The 21,363-nt window shown below is 47.2% G+C and overlaps 2 protein-coding genes across 2 annotated transcripts; one reads left to right on the top strand and one right to left on the bottom strand.

The window, feature by feature from the left end:
- Positions 1-567: 567 nt before the first annotated feature.
- Positions 568-2,412, top strand: EDB91DRAFT_1160103 (FAD/NAD-P-binding domain-containing protein). The gene is made up of 3 exons (XM_041319772.1): positions 568-676; positions 734-1,833; positions 1,885-2,412. Exons 1-3 carry the CDS (start codon positions 615-617, stop codon positions 2,277-2,279), a joined length of 1,557 nt encoding a protein of 518 aa, XP_041172475.1. The 5' UTR covers positions 568-614; the 3' UTR covers positions 2,280-2,412.
- Positions 2,413-3,001: 589 nt separating this feature from the next.
- Positions 3,002-6,794, bottom strand: EDB91DRAFT_1160101 (thiamine diphosphate-binding protein). Its single transcript, XM_041319771.1, has 9 exons — positions 6,370-6,794; positions 6,071-6,320; positions 4,189-6,019; positions 4,123-4,138; positions 3,869-4,073; positions 3,718-3,818; positions 3,618-3,668; positions 3,429-3,569; positions 3,002-3,379 (listed from the first exon to the last, which is right to left on the bottom strand). Exons 1-9 carry the CDS (start codon positions 6,721-6,723, stop codon positions 3,329-3,331), a joined length of 3,000 nt encoding a protein of 999 aa, XP_041172474.1. The 5' UTR covers positions 6,724-6,794; the 3' UTR covers positions 3,002-3,328.
- Positions 6,795-21,363: the final 14,569 nt, after the last annotated feature.

Raw genomic sequence — 21,363 nt, 5'->3', positions numbered from 1 at the left:
GTCTAGTGCGATCAATCACTTACCCTTGGCAGGTTGAACATCTTGCATCACTACGTCCTTGTCCCCGTCCTCATCTGACGAGCTCTCATCGCTCGAGGAAGAATCGGAAGAATCCACTTTACCCTTCCCCTTTTTGCTTGCTGGGGCACTGGCAGGCTTTTTTTCTTCCGGTGATTCATCGGAGTCCGAAGTGAGCGAAGTCTTTTTTGGTTGTTCGTCCTCCGAAGAGGAGTTTGAGGAGTCATCGGATGATTCATTTTTAACGGAAGCCTTTCCGTTCTTGAGTACTTTCTATGGGGGTTGGATGAAGGTCAGAAGGGGACGACCAATATTATAAATACATACGGCTTTTGCCAAAATCTCCTTGGATGAAGCTAGTGACTTTGCCTTTGCGGGTGCGACAGCTGGCTTTGCAGCCTTAGTCTTGTCTGCTGCCTTCTTGTCTGCCTTCTTGTCTGATTTTGCCATGGCGCACAAGTGAGGGATACGGCGATTTGCAAAAGTATGAGTCCAAATTTTTGGCTCGATAAGCACGTGAGCCAATCTGATTAAGGGCAGGTTACTTCAGGACTTAGAACGCTCTTGCATCAATTTCTGCCATCGCTAATACCGCAATGGACAATCACTTTGACGTTATCGTGCTTGGTACTGGTCTGACTGAATCTATAACCGCTGCGTGAGCAGAATTGACACTTGCGCGTCTTTTTTTTTGTGCTCAGTAGGAAACCATCAGCGCTCTATCCAAGGCTGGCTTCAAAGTTGCACATATCGACCCAAACCCATATTATGGTGCAGACCAAGCATCTCTTTCACTAGACGAACTCGCGCAATGGGAGGAAAACCATTCCGCCACCAATCATGGAGAATTACCGCCTCATGCGAGACAGTATTCGGTCTCATTGGCTCCTTCAGTCATTCCATCAATCGGCCCTTTCATTTCGTCCCTAATCGCGTCCGGTGTCTCTCGATACGGATCTTTCAAGCTCCTCGGTCGCGTCGTCATCTATGACGGTGGCGTATTGAAAGATGTCCCACAGAGCAAGGACGACATCTTTCAGAACAAGGCGATGAGTCTCTTAGAGAAGAGGAGGGTGACGCGTTTCCTTATGTTTGCCGCTGGAGAATTCGAGAATAGAGAGGAGCTGCATGGCCAAGAAAATTCGCCTTTGCTCGATTTCTTGCAGAAGACATTTCTTCTCAGTGGAGCAACCGCTCGTGCCATCGCCTACGCCCTGGGATATTGTTATTTTCCTTCGGAGACGACTCTTCCTGCTCTACATCGTATCCGCACTTACCTCAAGGCATCCGGTCGCTATGGGTCGTCATCGTTTCTCATAGGCTATTACGGCGGCTCGGGCGAAATCGCGCAGGGTTTCTGCCGCGCATCTGCGGTGAGCGGAGGTGTCTATATTCTGGGACGACCCATTACAAGTATTGCGTCTGTCGAACCCGGCGAGCCAGAACACCCTGTTCTGACTTCTGATCTACCTCAGTTCGTTGTCGAGTTGGACGATTTCCCCGACCGTCTTCACTGCCGATGCCTTATATCATCGACTGCTCTTCTACCAGGACACCTTCGCACTCGAGCGGATATAATCCGTCCAACTATTCTGTCCTGCAGCTCTCTGCGTCCATTTGCGATGGCACGGTGTATTGCTATCATTGACGGACCAATTACTTTGTCATCGGACACTGAGGGTTCGGGAATGTCAGAAGCATCGGATTCTTCACTTCTTGTATTTCCGCCGGAGTCGTTGGAGGGGGGATCGGCTACTTCTGCTGTGCATGTTGTCACAGCAGGCCCAGGTACAATGTCGGCCCCTTCTGGGAAAGGTATGGTCCATTTTTTTCAGTTATGTTTAGCAGTGTCTCAATTCATTTTAGGCATCCTGTATATCTCAATGCCTCTTCCTAGCAACTCCGACCATTCAGCTGAGACCCTATTACGTCCTTATCTAACAACTGTTCTCTCATTGTTACAGTCTGAGAAGCAGCAGAAAACGTTGATTCGTTCTACTTTTTATATGCAGGAACTTGTCTCATGTACACCCGGCACCTCGGATTCGTTTGTGGGGCTCCTGGCTGTGCCTTCTTTAAGCCCGCATCCGACACAGGGTATAGATGAAGCTGCGATAGTTGCCGAGGCTACCTTCAGGAAGGCAGAAACTTGTCTGAATGGAGAGAGGAAAGAGCTTTGTAGCGAAGGATGCGAACAAATTGGATTTTGGCCTTTGTTAGCCGAGATAGAGGACAGTGAAGGTAATGACCTGCAGTGGTAAAGCACATTAACAGTGTTATGTATATATTTTCCCACATACTTGTAAGCTCGATGCATACTATCACCTGATCCGGAATGCACAATCGATGGGTAATGCACAATGCACTCCAGAGCTCACCACTCTACATATATTTCATTCGGAACAGCTGGAGAACAAGTATTAGCATATGTTCAATAAGACTGCCAAATCAAATATTTAAAATCGGCGCTGTGAAGCCTTCCCGAGATGAAACATTGTGCGAGTGTACCCAAAATGAGTGAATTTTGGACACTAAATCCAAGATCCACCCACATCCCATTGACCTATCAACATAGGAACTTCAACATGTATGAAATACACTATTCTGAATCTACCCCAGGTGTTTATATGTCAATAGAACACCACCACAGCGTGCTATTCACGATTCATGAGCAAAGCGTGACGGTCAGGCTAGATTGGGAAATCACACTCTCGGCTTGGTTGAGTCTCCGCTTTGTTTGCATTCGGCAACACTGGACTTTCATTCGCTTTGCGCGCTGTCGGACTTTGGATATCATTGTGTATTGGCCGAGGTGCCGCGCGTGACATAGTGTGACGAAATTGTGCATTTCTATTGTGTTTTCGACATCTCAACTTCCAGTGCTGCCGCTGCAACAAGCTCGCAACAAAATAAAATAAAATCTTGTTGGGCCTTATGCGCAGAGACCTAAGGTATACACTACAGTAGATCCGATACGAATATGTGTTGTTGTGTTGCTATTCAGCAATAAGTGAAAATTGTGCATTTCCCATCGAATGATAGTATGGGCTTGTGTCCAGGTGAACACTGTTGACTGGCCAGGACAAACAGTCACGTTGACCTTTGCAAGTGCCGCCAAGTATTGTTAAGTTTTGTGTGGCGGCACTCCGAATTGGATATAGGCTCTAACACACTACGGCTGGTTTGGAGTCTGAGAATCTATATATATATGTGTGCTAGTCGACCATGTACCTTAAAATTTATCTGATTTACGCAGCGTGTCAGTGTCTGAGACTGCTGCGCAAGCGCAACTACGATATGTCACTGAACATCAAGCAAAGGCAGCAGCTAGGAACTGCTCGATCTCCTTCTTGTGTTGGACCTGCCCACATGGATTAGTTCAGGTAGAGAAAAAAGGGCCAACTACTTACTTTGCTACCTGTAGCAACGGAGCCCGTTGGCTGTCTTCCGGCATAGTATGGATATTTGCCTTTGTGGTACTGCGTCTCGTTGGCAGCAGTCAGAATACGCGGACCAACATAGGTCCATGCGCCATTGTTCAATGGCTCCTCCTACATGCACATGAGTGGGAATATCAATAATCGACGCAAAAGTTTTACCTGGCACCAAAGTATATCTGCATTGGGATACTTGTCGAGATGAGGAGTGATCTGTAAATGTTAGTCTAACATTGTAGATGATCTAACAAAACTGACTCACGAGGTCGTAAGGGAAAGGTGAGATCTGCTCAATGCGGCTGATGACCACATCTTTGATGCCCTTAGCTTCACGCTCCTGAATGAGAGTCTGGTATACTTGACCTAATTCCATGTTGAGGTAACTCGGAATCAAAACAAACGGTACGACGTACCGGTGCAGAGGATATGACGCCTCACTTCCTCGGGAGGCACTAGGTCTTCAGGATGGGAATCGGGAATATAGCGTTGGAAGTGAGTATCACCGACCATTTCCGAAAGCTCCGAGCGAGCATTGGGATGGCGCAGGAGTGATTTCGAAAAGAAAAGAATGAGTGGCTTGCGGAAGTCGCGGTGAATTTGGCGACGGAGAACATGGAACTACAAGAAACTTAGTGGGATACTCACAAAACCGAAGGTCAGAGCTCACATAATTAGCGGGTGTACTGAGGCAAACTGATCAGTGGCGTTACCAGGATTGGAAGGATACACCTACGTTGGATACACAACTTGCATGTTGCAATCTTGATGCTGTCTCTCGACTTTCTCCGGTGTAGGGAAGATGTGGGGATGATCGTCGCAAAGTTGGAGGAAGCGTTCGATCCTTCCGCTCGAATGCTCAGGACCTTGACCATCATACCCGTGCGGCAAGCTCATGACAAGGCCGGTGCGCTGCAACCATTTCCGTTCGCCAGAGGCGATGAATTGATCGATGATGCACTGGGCATTATTGGCGAAGTCGCCAAACTGCGCCTCCCAAATAGTGAGAGAGCTCGGTGAAACTAGTGAGTAGCCCAATTCAAAACCGAGAGTCCCATACTCGGATAACGACGAGTTGCATACGACAAATCGAGCTTGATTGGAACCGAGATCGTTCAGAGGAATATACTGCTGTTCATTCTTCTGATCATGGATAACAGCGTGCCGCTGAGAGAATGTACCTCTCTCCACGTCCTGACCAGAGACGCGCACGGGTATCTTTTCGAGTGCGAGAGAGCCAAATGCAAGAGCCTCGGCTGTTGACCAATCAATGTTGCGACCTTCTTCAACTGTCTTGCCACGGGTGCCGAGGATACGAGCAAGGTTGCGGTGCGGGGTGAAACCAGGAGGATATGATGAAATGGCTTTTCCAATGCGCTGAAGAGTTTCTTCATCGGAACCTGTAGCACGGGTCGGCAGCGTCTCTTCTGCCAATTGTTGAGGGGAAGGGAAACCCTGCCAAGATGCGGATAACCATTCCTTGCTAGTCGGAATATAATCCTTTGCCGCCGCGGCTGCCTTCTCCAGCATCCCCCAAACCCACTTCTTATGCTCCTCAATATCCTTCTCAGTAAAGGTCCCACGGCCAACCAAGAACTTCGTGTACTGGGTAAGTGGTGTGGGTTGCCTTTCAATCGCCTGATACATCCGCGGTTGAGTGAAATGAGGCTGATCCGTCTCATTATGACCATAACGACGGTAGCAAACGATGTCGACGACAACGTCACGTTTGTACTTTGCACGATAATCAGCTGCTAGCTGGCAAACAAAGTTGACGGCTTCAACGTTGTCGCCATTTACATGGAAGATTGGCGCGTCTATGGACTTTGCAATGTCGGATGGGTAAGAAGTGGAACGAGAGAAACGAGGGTCGGTAGTGAAACCGATCTGGTTGTTCACAATAAGATGAATGGTGCCGCCAGTACCATAGTTAGGTAGGTTGTGGAAGCCCATGGTTTCGTAAACGATTCCCTGCCCAGCGAATGCGGCATCACCGTGAAGCAGCACCCCCATGGCAGTGTTGTGAGTGCCCTCATCGCCCTCCATGTTCTGTATGGCATAGGTCTTGCCCAGGACAACAGGATCCTCAGCCTCCAGATGTGATGGGTTGGCAACAAGTGACAATGAGACCTTCTTCCCAGACGGCGTTGGGCGAACATAATTGGCACCCAAATGATATTTGACGTCGCCCGCTGCGTTATCCGTACCCGAAAACTCGTTCAAAATGGCTTCAATGGGTTTGCGAATGACGTTGCCAAGAACATTAAGGCGACCACGATGAGGCATGCCAATTGTGACGTGCTTGACACCATGATCCACAGATCGGTCGATGAGCGCCTTCATGCCAGGAATCAACGCCTCGCAGCCTTCGAGACCGAAACGCTTCTCATTCGGGTATTTGCTAGCGATGAATTTCTCGAACGACTCTGACCAGATGAGACGGTCAAGAATCATGCGTTTCTCCTCCAGTGTATAGTTCCAAGGCTTTGGAATCTCGACACGCTCTCTGATCCAGTCACATTGCTCCTTGTCCGGGATGTGAACGTACTGAATGCCCACAGCACCACCTACAGAGAAAATTAGGAGTTTGCTCGAGTAAATAATTAAACATAACTGACAGTATATCCGTTTGAGAAGTGCGATAATCTCTCTCAAACTCATAGATTTGCGATCCTCTGTCGCGAAATGGGGGAGGATACCGGGACCAAGAGCAATCTGCTTGTCCAAGTCGCGCTCCGTGAACCCGTAACGACTTAACTCCAGCTCAGGAGGGTTAACATCTGCGAGATCAGCATCTAGAATGCCGAGGGGATCTAGCTCGGCGACATGATGACCACGAACTTGATAGGCCCGCACGAGGAGTTGCACCTAAATGGCGTCAGGTACTTGGTAGCACCATAGAAGACAGGTGACACACCTTTAAATGATCATCAAGCTCAGCTCCACCACCGGCATATAGTGCGGGGGCACCGTCTGCAGGGGGTGCAATTAGCCCCGGAGGTGGTTGGAAAGCCTTTGCGCTAGGAAGACCATGCTCCATGCCAGAGAAGTAGGTATTCCACGAGACGTGAACAGACTTTGGGTCTTGTTTCCAGTGCTTGTACATCTCCTCTGCGTAGTATGCATTTGTGCCGTTTGCGAACGGGTCATTTGGAGAAGGTGGTGTTGCGGGAGTAGCGAGGCTCCGGTAGACAATAGTCGGAGTGGTCGAAGTGACGCGACCAGCGCGCAAGGCGCCTGGAAAACGCCGTATTGTAGTACGGGGAAGCATTTTCAATAGAACGACGACGATGGGGGGAAGAACGTAAGTCGGTGGAACGACGTAAGTAGATGGAAAAAGTAACCTGGCCTCCCGACACCCGGAATGCGCCGATTCTGGCCGCCAGGGCACCGGAACTATTTCGGCGGCCGTCACGCGTCACGCTTCTTCACATGTCGTCACACGGTCGAGAAAGAAGCATGGTGCACACTGTAGCGAGTACACGAGCTCAGTAGACTTAATGGAAGTCACTATATTGGGTATATACCTGCAGCGAGTACACGAGCTGCGGGAACCATTAGCTAGGCATGAGTAATGTAAGTAATATGTACTGACCTCGGTAGACTTTAATGGAAGTCACTGAGGAAGTTCTGCTACAGTTGGGGACAAACAAAGTCATCAAGTTTGGTGGCCGAATTTAATAGCCTCACCAATCTAATAGGAAATGTTGAAAACAGTAGAATAGTACTCTAAATGACACTTAGAACACGATTGTACGAGCCAAATTTTCATAACAGTAAATTTGACTTTTTTGGGGGAAATTTTTGGTGCACCCCTGAAAAAAATGCTAAAAATCACAAAAAAATCGGAAATGACTCCTTTCACTAAGTTAATATTGAAGCTATGCTCAGAAAGTTATGCGAGTGGAATGGAGTGGCACCAAAAAAAATCTTTTGTACCTCTCATCCCAACTGTTATGCCCAGTGAACATCAGACATTGTCAGGGCATGTCAGGGCATGCGAGAGTATAATGCAAAGTGCCGTGTCATGCACCGTCATGTAGATAAGAGTTGATACCAAATGAATGTGTTTTTTCTTGCAAGTCCAGCACGTGCAAACACACATTCCCCTAGCATTCATTTTGCAACTGTGGCCCTTTGCATTGCAATCACATTGCACTTGCATCACACGCTCTTACAACACAATCCAAGTCTACTACAGTAAGCAGAACTCTACTATATCGTAGCTTTAAGTTATTAACCAATGATTCTTTAGTACTAGTACTACTGCTACTAGGTATATACTATCTAATTCAATGTAACGGGCACTAGATGAAGTGAGAGAGAATAGCGACAATGAAACAATAGAGAGGCCAGATACTGGCGTTGATTCGACAAGGAATAATACAAAGCCCTGAGCACATATAAGTATCTGCTATGGTGATAATGTAAGGTGAAACCATGAGCGGTAAGAGTGTCAATAAGATAACGAATCCATAATCATCCGAATGAGCTGGTCTGTGCATGACGGAGTACATTGGCGCAATGTTCAGTAGAGTAGAATGACCATGATCTAAATAGAATGACCGTGAGCTATGTATAGTGACCATGACCGTGACATCATCCCCCTTCTAGAGTGAGTGAGGATGATGCTACAGATTGAGCCTTTTGGCAGGACATGAAACATGACCCCCATGGGTCGTTGTTTGCGTTGGAGGCACATACTCAGATCTCAATCTCTGACGTATGGCAGGAGGTGATGGAGGACAAGCAGCAGTGGGAGGCACGGAGGCGAAGGCAGGTGTGGAGGGCTCAGAGGACATGGCAGGCAGAGGGACCTGAAGAGAAGAAGGAGAAGAATTGTTAGTTACAGACAGGGGAGTTTGGTAGTTTTTATTGATATCAAATAAATGGGGGCGTGGGGAGTGTGGATGATGACGATGAAAACACTTGATGAGCTCATTAAACAAAGTAGGAATGTCAGAAAGGGGAAGCCAAGAATCTTCCGACTCAGGCAGCGATTTCCATCACATGAGATATTCATAGTGATGGCCAGTTTTGTGACAGTTAAGGATTGATTTGATGTTGTTAGCAGGATCATTGGCGAGGTCAAAGGGAAGTGGCAGTGAGTGTAGATGGAATTCGGAGGGGTCAACATATGGTTTGAGAAGTGAGACATTAAAAATGGGGTGCAGACGAGATAAGTAAGAGGGAAGTCGAAGGAGGTAAGCAGAAGAGCCAATTTTGCGAATGATGGGGTATGGACCAAGTCAGCGATGGTTGAGTTTCAAGGATGGGTGTGTAGTCTTGATATTGTGACGTAGCAACCAGACCAATTGGTCTGGTTTGAACTCTGGTGTGGGTAAGGTCTTCTTGTTATAGTATTTGGCTTGGGTATGTTGTGCAAACTGTAGCTCGGCATGAAGCTCTTCATGGATCATGTTGAGTCGTGCAGCGATGTCATATCCCGTACCTCCGGACCTGGAATTCCAGATCTCCCTTACTTAAGTCTGGTTCTCTGTCCTGATATCCACCCAGCGCTCCGCCTTCATCTCCATACTCCCCACTATCTCCTTTTAGAATAACTGTTCTCTGGCTACTGGTTATGTTCTCTTCACTATGCTTACTGATCTCTTCTGTTTGTACTTCATCTCCGACTTCACTGCTTTGATCCGTTATGCACTTACTAATACTTTCCACATGCTTCATACATAGCTTCTACCTTGCTGACTGATTTACTTGCATGATACTTACAATATATAAACCCCTGTAATACTCTGGAACTCCTTAGTTTGAATATCATCTTAGTTCTGCTCATTCCTGCTTCTCCAGACTTGAGTCTAACCTCTTGTCTACCTCTGAGTCTTAGGGTTAAAACCTTAGGACTAAATCTCCGGCTCTACCTTAGGGTAGTCTACACTCTGTTCCGTTTCTACTCTGGACTTGTCCGCAGTAGCCTTACTCTGTTCTCTCCCAGCCTTCTGGAGTTCCGCTGAACTCCCCCCACATCTGACCTCCGGACTTCCCCTCTGACCCCCGGAAATTAAGGGCACATACTCGGGTAAGGGGCGCAGCGCACGAGCTGAAGCCGAAGCCCTTTGAGTTGTCTTCCCCTTGATGTCATATCCCATACCTCCAGATCCGGAATTCTGGATCTACTCCATTAAAGTCTGGTCCTCTGTCTTACTATTCCGCCCGGCGCTCCGTCTTCATCTCCGCACTCACCCCTAACCCCTTTTAGATTAGCTATTGCTCCGGTTACCGGTTATGTTCTTTCTGCTATGCTTATTGATCCGTCCATTCCTACTTCATTTCCGACTTCACTGCTTTGATCCGCTACACTTAGTAATAGACTTTCCACATGCTTCATACATAGCCCTTACCTTTGCTGACTGATTTACTTACATGTTACCTACAGTATATAAACCCCTGTAATACTCTGGAACTCCTCAGTTCGAATATCATCTTAGTTTTGCTCATTCCTGCAATCTCCGGACTTGAGTCTCATCTCTTGTCCACCTCCGAGTCTTAGGGGTTAAACCTTAGGACTACTTCTCCAGCTCTACCTTAGGGTAGTCTAACCTCTGTTCAGTTTCTACTCCGGACTTCCGTAGTAGCCTTACTCCGTCCCAGTATAAACCTCCCGGAGTTCCACTGAACTCCACCGACACTAAGTCCTCCGGAACTCCCCGGACTTCTGTCGGACTTCCCCTCTGTCCCCTGGAAATTAAAGGGCACGTACTCAGGTAAGGGGCACAGCGCACGAGCTGAAGCCGAAGCCCTTTGAGTAACCTCTCCCTTGAGCATGACCTTAACAAGCAAGATCAGCAGCAGCAGGAACAGTTGAACGTTCGGTGATCTGTGGCTCGAAGGTTGGGTGATAGGCATAGTTAGCAAAAAACGGAGTCTGATGAATAGAGGAGTTCTCGAGATTGTTGAATGCGAACTCGGCGAGGTAATCAACCCAATCATCTTGTTGATACGAACAATAGACACAGAGATAAGTCTCCAATGTCTGGTTCGTGCACTCTGTCAGACCATCAGTCTGCAGGTGGTATGCTGTTGACGTGCAAGTGTCTATTTTTAGTAATGAAGTAAGTTCAGACCAGAATTTAGATATAAAAATGGAGCTGTGGTCGGAGACAATGGAATCAGGTAAACCGTGCAAGCGAAAAATGCAATTGAGGAATAACCAGGCAAGGTCAGGAGCAGATAGGGTCTCCTGACATGGGATGAAGTGTGCGTAGCATGTGAGACGGTCGCAAACAACCCAGATTGAGTCATAGTTGTGTGATGCTGGGAGTTTGACGATGAAGTCCATGGATATGGCTTTCCATGGATGAGAAGGGATGTTGAGGGGTTGGAGTAAGCCATAGGGCTTGTGGCGAGGTGTTTTGATGCGAGCGCAGGTGTTGCAGGCTTCTACATAGCATTGGACATATGTTTGCATGCTGGGCCATGAGTAGTCCCTGGCAACAAGTCCAAATGTTCGATTACATCCTGGATGACCTGCAATGACAGCATCATGACAAGATAATAGGGTGTCAGCACATAATGGAGAGGGAACAAAAAGTTTTCCTTTGTGGAATACGAGACTGCCTTCAGATGCAAAGTCTGGATTTCCATGCATGAAGGCTTCTCTCCACTGTTAGGTACTGTGCCGGCTCAAGAGGCAGAGGGGTCGGGGCTTGGCTTCAGCTCTTGCGCTGCGCCCTTAGCCGAGTACATGCCCTGAATTTGGAGCGGGTCTGACATTGTCCGACAATAGGACAAGTGAACCGCTTAGGTCTGCTTTGAGGGTTGGGAAGTAAGAGCTACTAGCGGTGGGCCGACTAGGAGCAGAGCAGAGGAGGTGGGGAGTGATGCGGAGGGTGGATAGGAGTAGGGGGAATATTTGGTAGGAGCGGGGAAGGCGGAGGATAACGTGGAGGATGGGAAAGGGTCAGGGGGAATATTGCAAGGGGTGGAGAAAATAAGGGGAAGACTTAGAGCATGGCTCTAAGTTGGAGCGGAGGGTCGGAGGGTCGGAGGTGACAACAAGTTGAGACTTGTGTCCAGAGGAGGCAAGGTCCTACTGAGAATTCTCACAAGAGGTAACTGCGAGAAGACCAGTAATATTAAGACTGAGAAAAATATCTAAGTACATGATATGTTATATACTTCTATGTATGAGGCAGTGACCAGGATAACTATGTTGTAAAGTTATGTACCAAGGATATAATTTGTAAGTACTTACACAGGTGAAGACATAAGTCAGAGCGGATATCAATATGTACGCGTTGGATCAGTTATTGAGCGGTAATAGGAATTACCGGTGATCTGGAAGTAAGGGTCTATGTACCGAAGGGGAAAGTATATATCTAAAAGGGGAAGAGGTCCAGTTGAATGGAGATGTTATGGAAGGGGACCAGTTGAGCGGTTGAGCGGAAACGTAGGAGCAGATATGGATGATGATTGGATGGAGCGGAGGATGGATGGAGCGGAGGTGATCGGGAAGCGGAGTGGATATTGATATTAGAGCAGTCAGATCAGGTATATGACATCCACTCAGTGTCTTCTTGAGACACTGTTTTGAAGTGTTTGAGGGCCGAGTTGTCAATGCATAGGGTTGTGATAGCATTGAGGCTGGTTGGAGATAAGGATTCTGTGTGTTTGGTTGTTAGTATGATGCAATTCTGACCCAATAGGGTCTCATCCCCCTTCTGCAGGGACAAATTGGGCTGATGAGAGGGAGCATCAGCAATATTGCCTTTGCCTGGGGCCCATGATAAGGAGAAATCAAAGTCAGAAAGGAACATCGCCCAGCGCGCCTGACGGCAGTTGAGGATGCAGGATGACATAAAATATTCAAGGTTCTTGTGATCGGAAATGACGGAAATGGGGAAAGGCGAGCCGAGTAACCATACTCGCATGTCGCAGAAGGTATCAATAATGGCGAGTAATTCCTTGTTGTGCACCTCATAATTGATTTCCACAGGGGACAGCTTGCGAGAGTAGAATGCAACTGGGCGCAGATGGCCATCATGGTCAGGTTGTTGAAACACCCCCAAAATTGCAAAATCGGAGGCATCCATAGACACAGTGCACGGCTTCTGCGGGTCAAAGTGCTGGAGGACAGGGGACAATACGAACACCTGTTTGAGTACATTGAAGGCACTGCAGGCAGCATCTGTGAAGTTGAAAAGGACATTCTTTCGAGTCAAGGCAGTTAGTGGATGCGTGATACGAGAATAACCATCAATGAAACAACAATAAAAATTAGCAAACCCCAGAAATGACTGGACATCCTTTACAGATGTTGGTTCGGGCCAAGACACAACAGTGTCAAGCTTCATTGGGTTCATTTTGGTGCCATCGGTACCGATGACGTAACCGAGGTACTCGACCTCTGACTTGTCCCATTCACACTTTGTGGTGTGGGTACAAAAAGTGCAGCAGCGAGAAATCGATCTACTACAAAGTTGGGTCTTTGCTACCTGCTGCCTCACTTGAGAACAAGTGCGTTCGACCCTAAAGGGGATTGCTACTGGGGAGTGCTAATCTCTGTCTAAGCGACCCTAATCAACCCTACCGCAGGTAGGATGAGGATCCGCAAAAATGTGGAACAAGCAGAACAAGCAGAACTCAAGCAGAATGAAACGGAATGAAGTGGAACTCAAACTGATACAATGTGGAACGTACAGATTCATTGGAATTTGCAGATCAAGTCGAAGGAAGTATATCACAAGGTTAGATTGATAGTGGGCATAAGTCAAAGCGGTCCTCTAGTAAGGTGAAGGAAAAGTCAGAGAAAAGTCAGAAGGTAAAAGATGAGATTTGATAAACACCCAAGCCCTGAGTACCACTACTTATAGGGAACATTATTTTCAAGGAACACTGAGGTACAGGTAGTAAGTTCTCAGGAAGCGGAAGTGAAGGCAGGCAGTGCACAAGGGCACAATACTCCACAATAGGGGTCCGTGCCATAAGGGCATGTGTCAATGTGATCCGGATAATGTTAGAAGCAATGGGAAGAGAGATACAGCATACCAATGAACCTGGAAGGATGGGGACAGGACATGCAAAGGTTGTCTGACGATGTGCGGGAATATCAGATAGTGTGGGTGGGTTCTGAAGGATGCACAGGAATGTGGAACCCATTGGACGATGCGTGGGAAATGCAGAACATGCGGAATATGCGGAACTGATGTGAGGCGATGCGGAAAGGACAGGGTTTTACACCTACAGTGGGGGTTAGCGCAAAGATGGGTGTCACAAAGTCGGTCAAGTACAAGCTGAACATGCTTGTTATGTTTGTCCTGATTGTGAGAGAAGATTAGAATGTTGTCTAGATAGATGATGCAGATTATATTGAGTAAATTGCAGAGGGTATCTTGAATGAAGGCTTGAAAGGCAGTGGGAGCATTAGTAAGACCATAAGGGACAACAAGATGTTCAAATAATCTGAGTGGTGTCCAAAACACTGTTTTCCACTCATCACCCTCTTTGATGAGCCCATTCAGTGTACAACTCTGTGTTAGATGGGCCAGCCGAGGGACATAATATCCCATATTAAATGGGCCAGCAGACCATGGGCCGATGTTGCCACTATGTGTAAGGGATTTGATAGAGATGGGAGGGCCGAGATATTTGAATGATGTAGACTAGTGGGCCAATGGAACTGTCGATTGCATAGGCGGATGGGCCAATGGGACTGTACATCATATAGACGGATGGGCCGATGGAACTGTCAATTGAATAGATGGATGGGCTGATGGGACTGTACATTACATAGATGGATTGGCCAATAGAACTCTTGATTTGAATGATGTAGACTAGTGGGCTGATGAAACTGTCAATTATATAAACGGATGGGCCGATCAACCTGTATATTGTATAGATGGATGGGTCAATAGGACTGTGGATTGTATAGACGGATGGGCCAATAGGACTGTACATTAAATAGATGGATGGGCTGATCGACATGTAAATTGTATAGACGGATGGGCCGATAGAACGATCCATTGTATAGACCAATGAACTAGGAAGGCAGTCATTAACTCGGTGATACTGGACGTTGGAATATGTTACTTGGTGCTCAGTACTCAGGCCTGAGTGGTTGGTTATGGGTGGTCAGGACCCGGGACTGACTCGGCATGTGGTGCTTGGTGATTGGTGCTCAATACTCAATGCTTACGACCTGATCCAAAGTATTCAATGCTCAACATTCGGTTGGGGCTCAATCGCTTTCTCAGAGGTATGGAATTTATGAATATAGTGATAACCCTCCCTGGCCAATGTTTCACCAAATGGAATCTTTACCAAATCCATCATGGCCCATCCACATGAAGGAACACCTGCATAAACATGGACTGAATCCCTCATATACCATGCCCAAGCAACCCGATCCCCTGCTACTTCATGGACCCCATGCCTGACTATCCTTCCTGAAAATGCTATCATGACCCTGGGATCATACATGAACTCCAGCTGAAGGCTGGGCATGCTCATGTGAGCATTAGAATAATTCCCCACAGTTGTGAAAATGTCAAACCACTCGGGAAATGATAAGTGGTCTCTATGATATGGGGTTTGCCAATTAGAAATGACAGAGAGGGTATTGAAGACAGAGGCCCAGAGCTTGAGGGTCTCTGACATGTTCAGAAGATTCTTCATTTCGGCCAACTCACCGAGGTTGGAAAAGGCATGCATGCCTGCCCAGTACTGTCGAGGATGCACGACCCTGAGTGCTGCTGAGGTGATATCAGCCTCGTCGCACTTCAGAATATTCGTCGTCACAAAATGGTGCTCTAGTGCAGTTGTTAAGACCGTGCTCAGGGGTAAGACGGAATCTGAGGGGCTTGGCTTCAGCTCATGCACTGTGCCCCTTACCTGAGTACGTGCCCCTAATTTTGGATTGTAGTCCGACTTGAGTTCCACGAGCTCCAACAGGACATCAGAGTGGAGGTCCTCCAAAGGAGGACAGACGGACTACTAGATAAGTGTGGCAATGTCAGGCGGAGATTGGTCTGCCCTACAGGGGAGAGTCAGCTGGGCTACTGCAGTCGGAGCTAACAGTAGGAACAGAGCGGAGGAGACTGCTTGGACAAAGTCTGAAGCAGAATGGAAACACGGAGGATAAAGGCATGAGAGGATTGGCCACAAGTCTGACGCGCGGGAAAGGCAATGGAGACATGGGAAGTTGGACAAGTGGAGAAGGTGGCCAACCTAGGGAGTCAATCCCCTAGGCCGGCAAACAGGAGTTGTCAAGGGTTTTGTCCAAGAACAGGGACAAGAGAGCAGGGCTTAGAAAGGGTAATATTCAGACTGAGTATCTACAGACAAATGTACATATGTTTATATACTCTAAGTAAGTAGCATAGCATAGCAGAAGGCTATGTGCTGAGTGTACAGGATTACAAGAGAGATGACTGAGACATACAAGAAAGAGGCTGGGAGAATAGTATGTACACAATGGATCAATAATCACTCGGGTATGGGATTACTGGTGATCCGAAAGGAGGAACTATGATACTAAACGGAGATAGGACCAGTTGAGTGGTTCCTAGTCTAGGAGTGGACTGGTGAGGTGGACTAATAGTCAGGCAGGGCAATACAAGCGGAACTGAAGGAACCAAGTGGGTCAGAAAAGTGGAGGGAGTAGGATTGGGTGGACCGATAGGGCGGAGGAGCGGAACCCCAGATAGGGTCGGATGGAAAGGGAATAGAGGTAGCGTCGGAGGAGCAGATTGGAGTTGGGCGGAGGTAGCAGGGCTAGTCCTGCTGAGATGCACTTTGTGGATTGTTGGGGAAGAAGGAATGAAGCAGGACGGGGAAACAGGGGGTTGGACCAGCAATAGGGATGCTCACAGGTGGTGTTGGAGGTGCTTGGATCTGGTATATGACAAGAACATACAGTGCTCCAACTTTATAGCCTACTCCAAGTGAGTCACTGGCAGAGACTCACCAAATGCGCAGAAAGCTTTTATGGCTTGTTCTGCTTTTATTCTTCAGTTCATTAAATGATGGTCACATACTGCAATGCTCCAGGTTGCTCCTGAGAGAAAGCAACTGCCAATGCTCAAGGGCTTAGCAGGCATCGTGCAACGTGCCAATCCTATTGCAATTCCAAAATTCTAGCCAGCCAGAAAAGACAAGAGATTGCAAAACAGGCAACCCAAACTCCAACTTGTCTGCTGTGGGGGTCAGTGTGGACATCCAAAACACTGGCAGGCTCAGCTAGTTCTTCAGTGAGGAGTCCAAGCCTTTCCTATAATGAGTGTTGTTGAATTGCTGCGTGCCTCTAGCAAATAGTATGGCCCATCCAGCATGTAGAGAGTAACCGCCACAAACCCTTTTCCCCATGCAAACCATCAAATGGGTACTGCACAACCAGGGCTAGCATATCTCCAGGCACAGCAGGTCTTGAGGACTTTCAGCAACTCCCCAAGCAGCAGCCTGAGCAGCAGTGGCAGCCTCAGTTTGATACTCAGGATAGTTTCGACAATAAATTGCTGACCGATGCTTTGGGTATGTCTGAGTCTAGTTGGGCTCCCCAAATTGATTGACTGTGACAACTCACTTGTCCTGTTCTTCACTCTTCAGAAGAACCTTCACACCCTTGGAGACAAATACCTAGACCTTTTGATGATGTTCCTCTTTCTGATGAGGACGCCAATTATTCAGATAGCATTTGTTAGAAACTGTGCTCGGACGGAAGAAGCGGAGGGGTCAGGGCTTGGCTTCAGCTCTTGTGCTGCGCCCTTATCCAAGTACATGCCCTGAATTTGGAGCGGGTTTGACAATGTCTGACAATAGGATGGGCAGACTGCTTTGGTCCACTTGGTGAGTTGGAAGGTAAAGTACTACTAGTGGTAATCCAACTAGGAGCGGAGCAGGGAAGGCAGAGGAAGTGGGTTGTAAATGGAGAGGAGCAAGGGGACTGGGTTTGGGTTTGGGTGAGTCGGAGAAGTAAGAGCGGATACTTAGAGTGTGGCTCTAAGTTGGAGCGGAGGGTCGGAGGTGACGACAAGGTAAACTTGTGTCCGGAGAGGGAGCAAAGTCCTATGGAGAATTCCCACTAGTAGAGACAGCGGCAAGACAAGTAATATTATAGAAAGTACCAGTGATCCAGGAAGTAAGTGCTATGTGCAAATGGGAAAGTATATATCTAAATGGGGAAGGATTTTACAGAAGAATGGAAATGATGTGGAAGGTAACCAATGAGGCAGTCGAGCAGAACCGTAGGAGCCGACTGGGTCAGGTGGAGGGTGGACAGAGCAGAGGTGGTAGATAAGCGGGGGAAGTATGAGGTCAGGTAGAACAGATATTAATATTGTCAGAGCGGTTGAATCAGGTATATGACAGCATTGCTGCTCTGCCCGCTCGAAATGCAGACCCACCCCAATCTAGATTCCAGAGAGTTATACTAAAATTATAAGATTCACTTCAGACTAACTTCAATTCCCTTGGACTTTGTTGACTTTACCCTCATCGCCCATCCTTCGAGCCAGATAAATTTGTCCCATCCTTGCTACTTTCAACCACAAGTCCAATGGTCACGCAAGACACTGAACCATATACTGTCCTCCCACCTCCCTATCCTTTTGCTAACATGACAATTTATCGACTCATATCTTGGATGAATTCTGGTAGCAGTCAGAAATCCGAGACTGAAATTGCCTGTCTTGTCAATGAAGTAATTCTGGTGGAAGATTTTAACATTAAACACTTGGAGGACTTCTCTGTGAGGAAGAGTTTACAGGAAATGGACAACAATGCAGGCAAGAACAAAGTTGAATTTTCGGATGACTGGATGGAGGCCAACATCACCATCACGATTCCTTTGAAATCGAAAGAGGATGAAGGTAGACTTTTTCCATTTCCAGGTTCCATTTTCGCCCCCTTGTCAAAGTAATCCAGTCAGCTTTCAAGGATATTCAAGCGAGTGCATTTTATCTTGCACCTTTCAAGCATCTATGGAAGGATCCATTAGATGATCATCAAGAGCGAATATTTGATGAGTTATACCCACCTGACTCTTGGCTAGATGCCCAAGATGAGGTGCAGAAGCTCCCAAGGGAGCCTGGATGTACGCTAGAATGGGTCATCGCTGGTCTCATGTTTTTTTCCAATGGCACACATCTTGCGAATTTTGGAATGGCAAAAGCCTGGCCCCTCTATATGTGCTTTGGGAATTTGACAAGGTACACTTGTGCTGCACCAAAGTCTGGCACATGTCATCTTGTGGGGTTTTTACCATCTGTGAGTTTCCCTACTTCACCTTTAACTGTCATTTTGACATTTTGAGCTTCAGTTGCCTGATAAGATCAAGGATGTTCTGAGCAGCCTGCCTTGCATATCAAAAAGCGGCATGGCTGCCCTTAACAACCACTGTTGACACAAGTTGTTTTATGGATGCTGGGATACCTTGTTAGACCAAGACTTTCTTCACGCATACCGCCATGGTATTGTATTAAAATGTGCCAATGGAGTGCTTCGTAGAATATTTCCTCACATATATACATACTCAGCTGATTATCCTGAAAAGTATGTTCTGTCTTTAAAGATTGGTGTGTTACTGAACAAATATTAGGGTTTTAATTGCCACTATCAAAGACATGGGCTCTTGCCCCTGCCCTTGTTGCCTCACACTGAAAAGAATGTTTGCTTCTCTAGGCCTCCTCAAGGATATGAAGAACCATATGAATGATCTTCAGGTCTATGTCAAGGCCAACATCATCAAGGCACGAGAATATATTTATAAGTTTGAAAATACTGTGGACAGTATGAAGGTTCAAGAGATGCTCGGAGAGGGCTCATGGGTACCTGTGCTAGTAAGTGTGATGTATCCACCACTCTGTCATACTGGCTCAGATGAATGACCCTCAGAATAAATTTGCCAAGAAGCTGGGAGGACTTGGCCTTGACCCATTTCACATGTTCATTGTAGACTTCATGCATGAGTGCGAGTGGGGTACCTGGAAGGCACTGTTTACTCACCTTGTCAGGATCCTCTATGCAGTACCAGGCGGAGAACAGCTAGTTGCAACCTTGGATTCCAGGCAAGTAAAGTTTGTATGATATTTATACTACATAATAAATAGTGAATTCTGTTGCACCCAGATTTTGTCAGGTTCCAACCTTTGGTAGTGTGGTAATCCAAGCCTTTGCCAACAATATGTCCAAGATGAAGAGACTAGCTGCTAAGGACTTTGAGGATATCTTGCAGGTTTCTCATCCCTTTAATTCACTGTTATCTATGTAGCTCCCTGATGCCCTTCACCTAGTGTGCAATACCCGTGTTTGAAGGGTTGTTTCCCCATCATCATGACATGATTGTGCAATCTCTCTTATATAGATTCGCACAGTGGCATGAACTTGCCAAGCTAAGAACTCATTCAGAGTCAACCCTAGATTTTCTCAACGAAACATGCAAGGTTCTCTCTCAGCAGCTGCAGAAGTTCCACGACTTTACCTGCACTGCCTTTAAGATGGTGAAGTTGGCAAAAGAGAAGGCAGCTTGCCAATGGAGGTTCACGCAATGTGCTGGACCCAACAGTGCTTCTCCAGAATCAAGTGGACCAAGGATAAAAAGGTTCAATCTGAGCACCTACAAGTTTCACGCAATGGGTGATTATGTGTGAACTATCAAGCTATTCAGGACTATGGATTCTTTCACCACCCAGATTGTGAGCTTCATCTCTTTCCTAGCCCTCAAGGATTCTTCTGAAGTTATGTTATTGGCTAGGGGGAGCTAGCACACAGAGCCTTGAAAGCATTCTATCCACTAACTAGCAAGCTGGACACTCCAGCACAGCTAGCAAAGCATGAGCACAGGCACTGTGTGTTATGGTGAGTCACAGAAGCAGCAGGTAGTATCTCCTCAAATGATGGATCTCCAGCCAACCATCCTGCTCCATGGTTGTCCAAGGACCAGAAAGATCATATCTTGTATAGGCTGAAAAAGCTGGACATCAATCATTGTGACCACACATTCACAGCTGAGGAATGCAAATACGGTCTACTCGGTTCAAATGATGCACGTACATTATACCACTTATGATATGAGGCGTGAATACAACATCATCAACCCTAGAACCTATGCCAATGTGATGGTGTTTTCCGGAGAAAGCACTCCCAGCCACCCTTACTGGTATGTGTGTGTGATGGGTATTTATCACATGGACACCTGGCTCCAAGGGGGGGAGCACCTTGAAGTCCTTTATGTCAGATGGCTTGCGCCATTGATATCATATTAGTCTGGTATGCAGCGCGCTCACCTTCCTAAAGTGGTGTTTGTTGAGGAGTTGGACCATGACACATTTGAATTACTTGATCCTGTTAAGACCGTGCTCGGGGGTAAGATGGAGTCTGAGGGGCTCGGCTTCAGCTTGTGCGCTGCACCCCTTACCCGAGTATGTGCCCCTAATTTTGGATTGTAGTCCAACTTGAGTTCCATGAGCTCCAACAGGACGTCAGAGCGGAGGTCCTCCAAAGGAGGACTGACAGACTACTAGATAAGCGTGGGAATGTCAGGTGGAGATTAGTCCGCCCTACAGGGGAGAGTCGGCTGGGCTACTGCAGTCAGAGCTAACAGTAGGAACAGAGCAGGGGAGACTGCTTGGACGAAGTCTGAAGCAGAATGGAAACACGGAGGATAAAGGCACGAGAGGATTGGCCACAAGTCCAACACGTGGGAAAGGCGGCGGAGATGCAGGAAATTGGACAAGTGGAGAAGGCAGCTGACCTAGGGAGTCAATCCCCTAGGCCGGCAAACAGGAGTTGACTTGGGTTGAGCCTAAGTCAAAGGACAGAAGAGCAGGGCTTAGGAAAGGTAATATTCAGACTGAGTATCTACAGACAAATGTACATATGTTTATATACTCTAAGTAAGTAGCATAGCATAGCAGAAGGCTATGTGCTGAGTGTACAGGATTACAAGAGAGATGAC

The sequence above is a fragment of the Suillus paluster genome, assembly GCF_016628075.1.
Source record: "Suillus paluster strain FC165 chromosome Unknown EDB91scaffold_80, whole genome shotgun sequence".
Lineage (NCBI taxonomy): Eukaryota > Fungi > Basidiomycota > Agaricomycetes > Boletales > Suillaceae > Suillus > Suillus paluster.
Note: the sequence above shows the minus strand (reverse complement) of the source record. Positions and strands in the feature narration are given on the sequence as shown.

Excerpts from the sequence above, each read along its gene's own strand:
- EDB91DRAFT_1160101 (XM_041319771.1), bottom strand. The coding sequence starts at position 6,723 with ATGCTTCCCCGTACTACAATACGGCGTTTTCCAGGCGCCTTGCGCGCT. Across the intron at positions 6,321-6,369 it reads AGCTTGATGATCATTTAAAG|GTGCAACTCCTCGTGCGGGC; the intron begins GTGTGTCACCTG and ends GACGCCATTTAG. Across the intron at positions 3,669-3,717 it reads CACCTTTCCCTTACGACCTC|ATCACTCCTCATCTCGACAA; the intron begins GTGAGTCAGTTT and ends TAACATTTACAG.
- EDB91DRAFT_1160103 (XM_041319772.1), top strand. The coding sequence starts at position 615 with ATGGACAATCACTTTGACGTTATCGTGCTTGGTACTGGTCTGACTGAA. Across the intron at positions 677-733 it reads ACTGAATCTATAACCGCTGC|CGCTCTATCCAAGGCTGGCT; the intron begins GTGAGCAGAATT and ends GGAAACCATCAG. Across the intron at positions 1,834-1,884 it reads GTCGGCCCCTTCTGGGAAAG|GCATCCTGTATATCTCAATG; the intron begins GTATGGTCCATT and ends AATTCATTTTAG.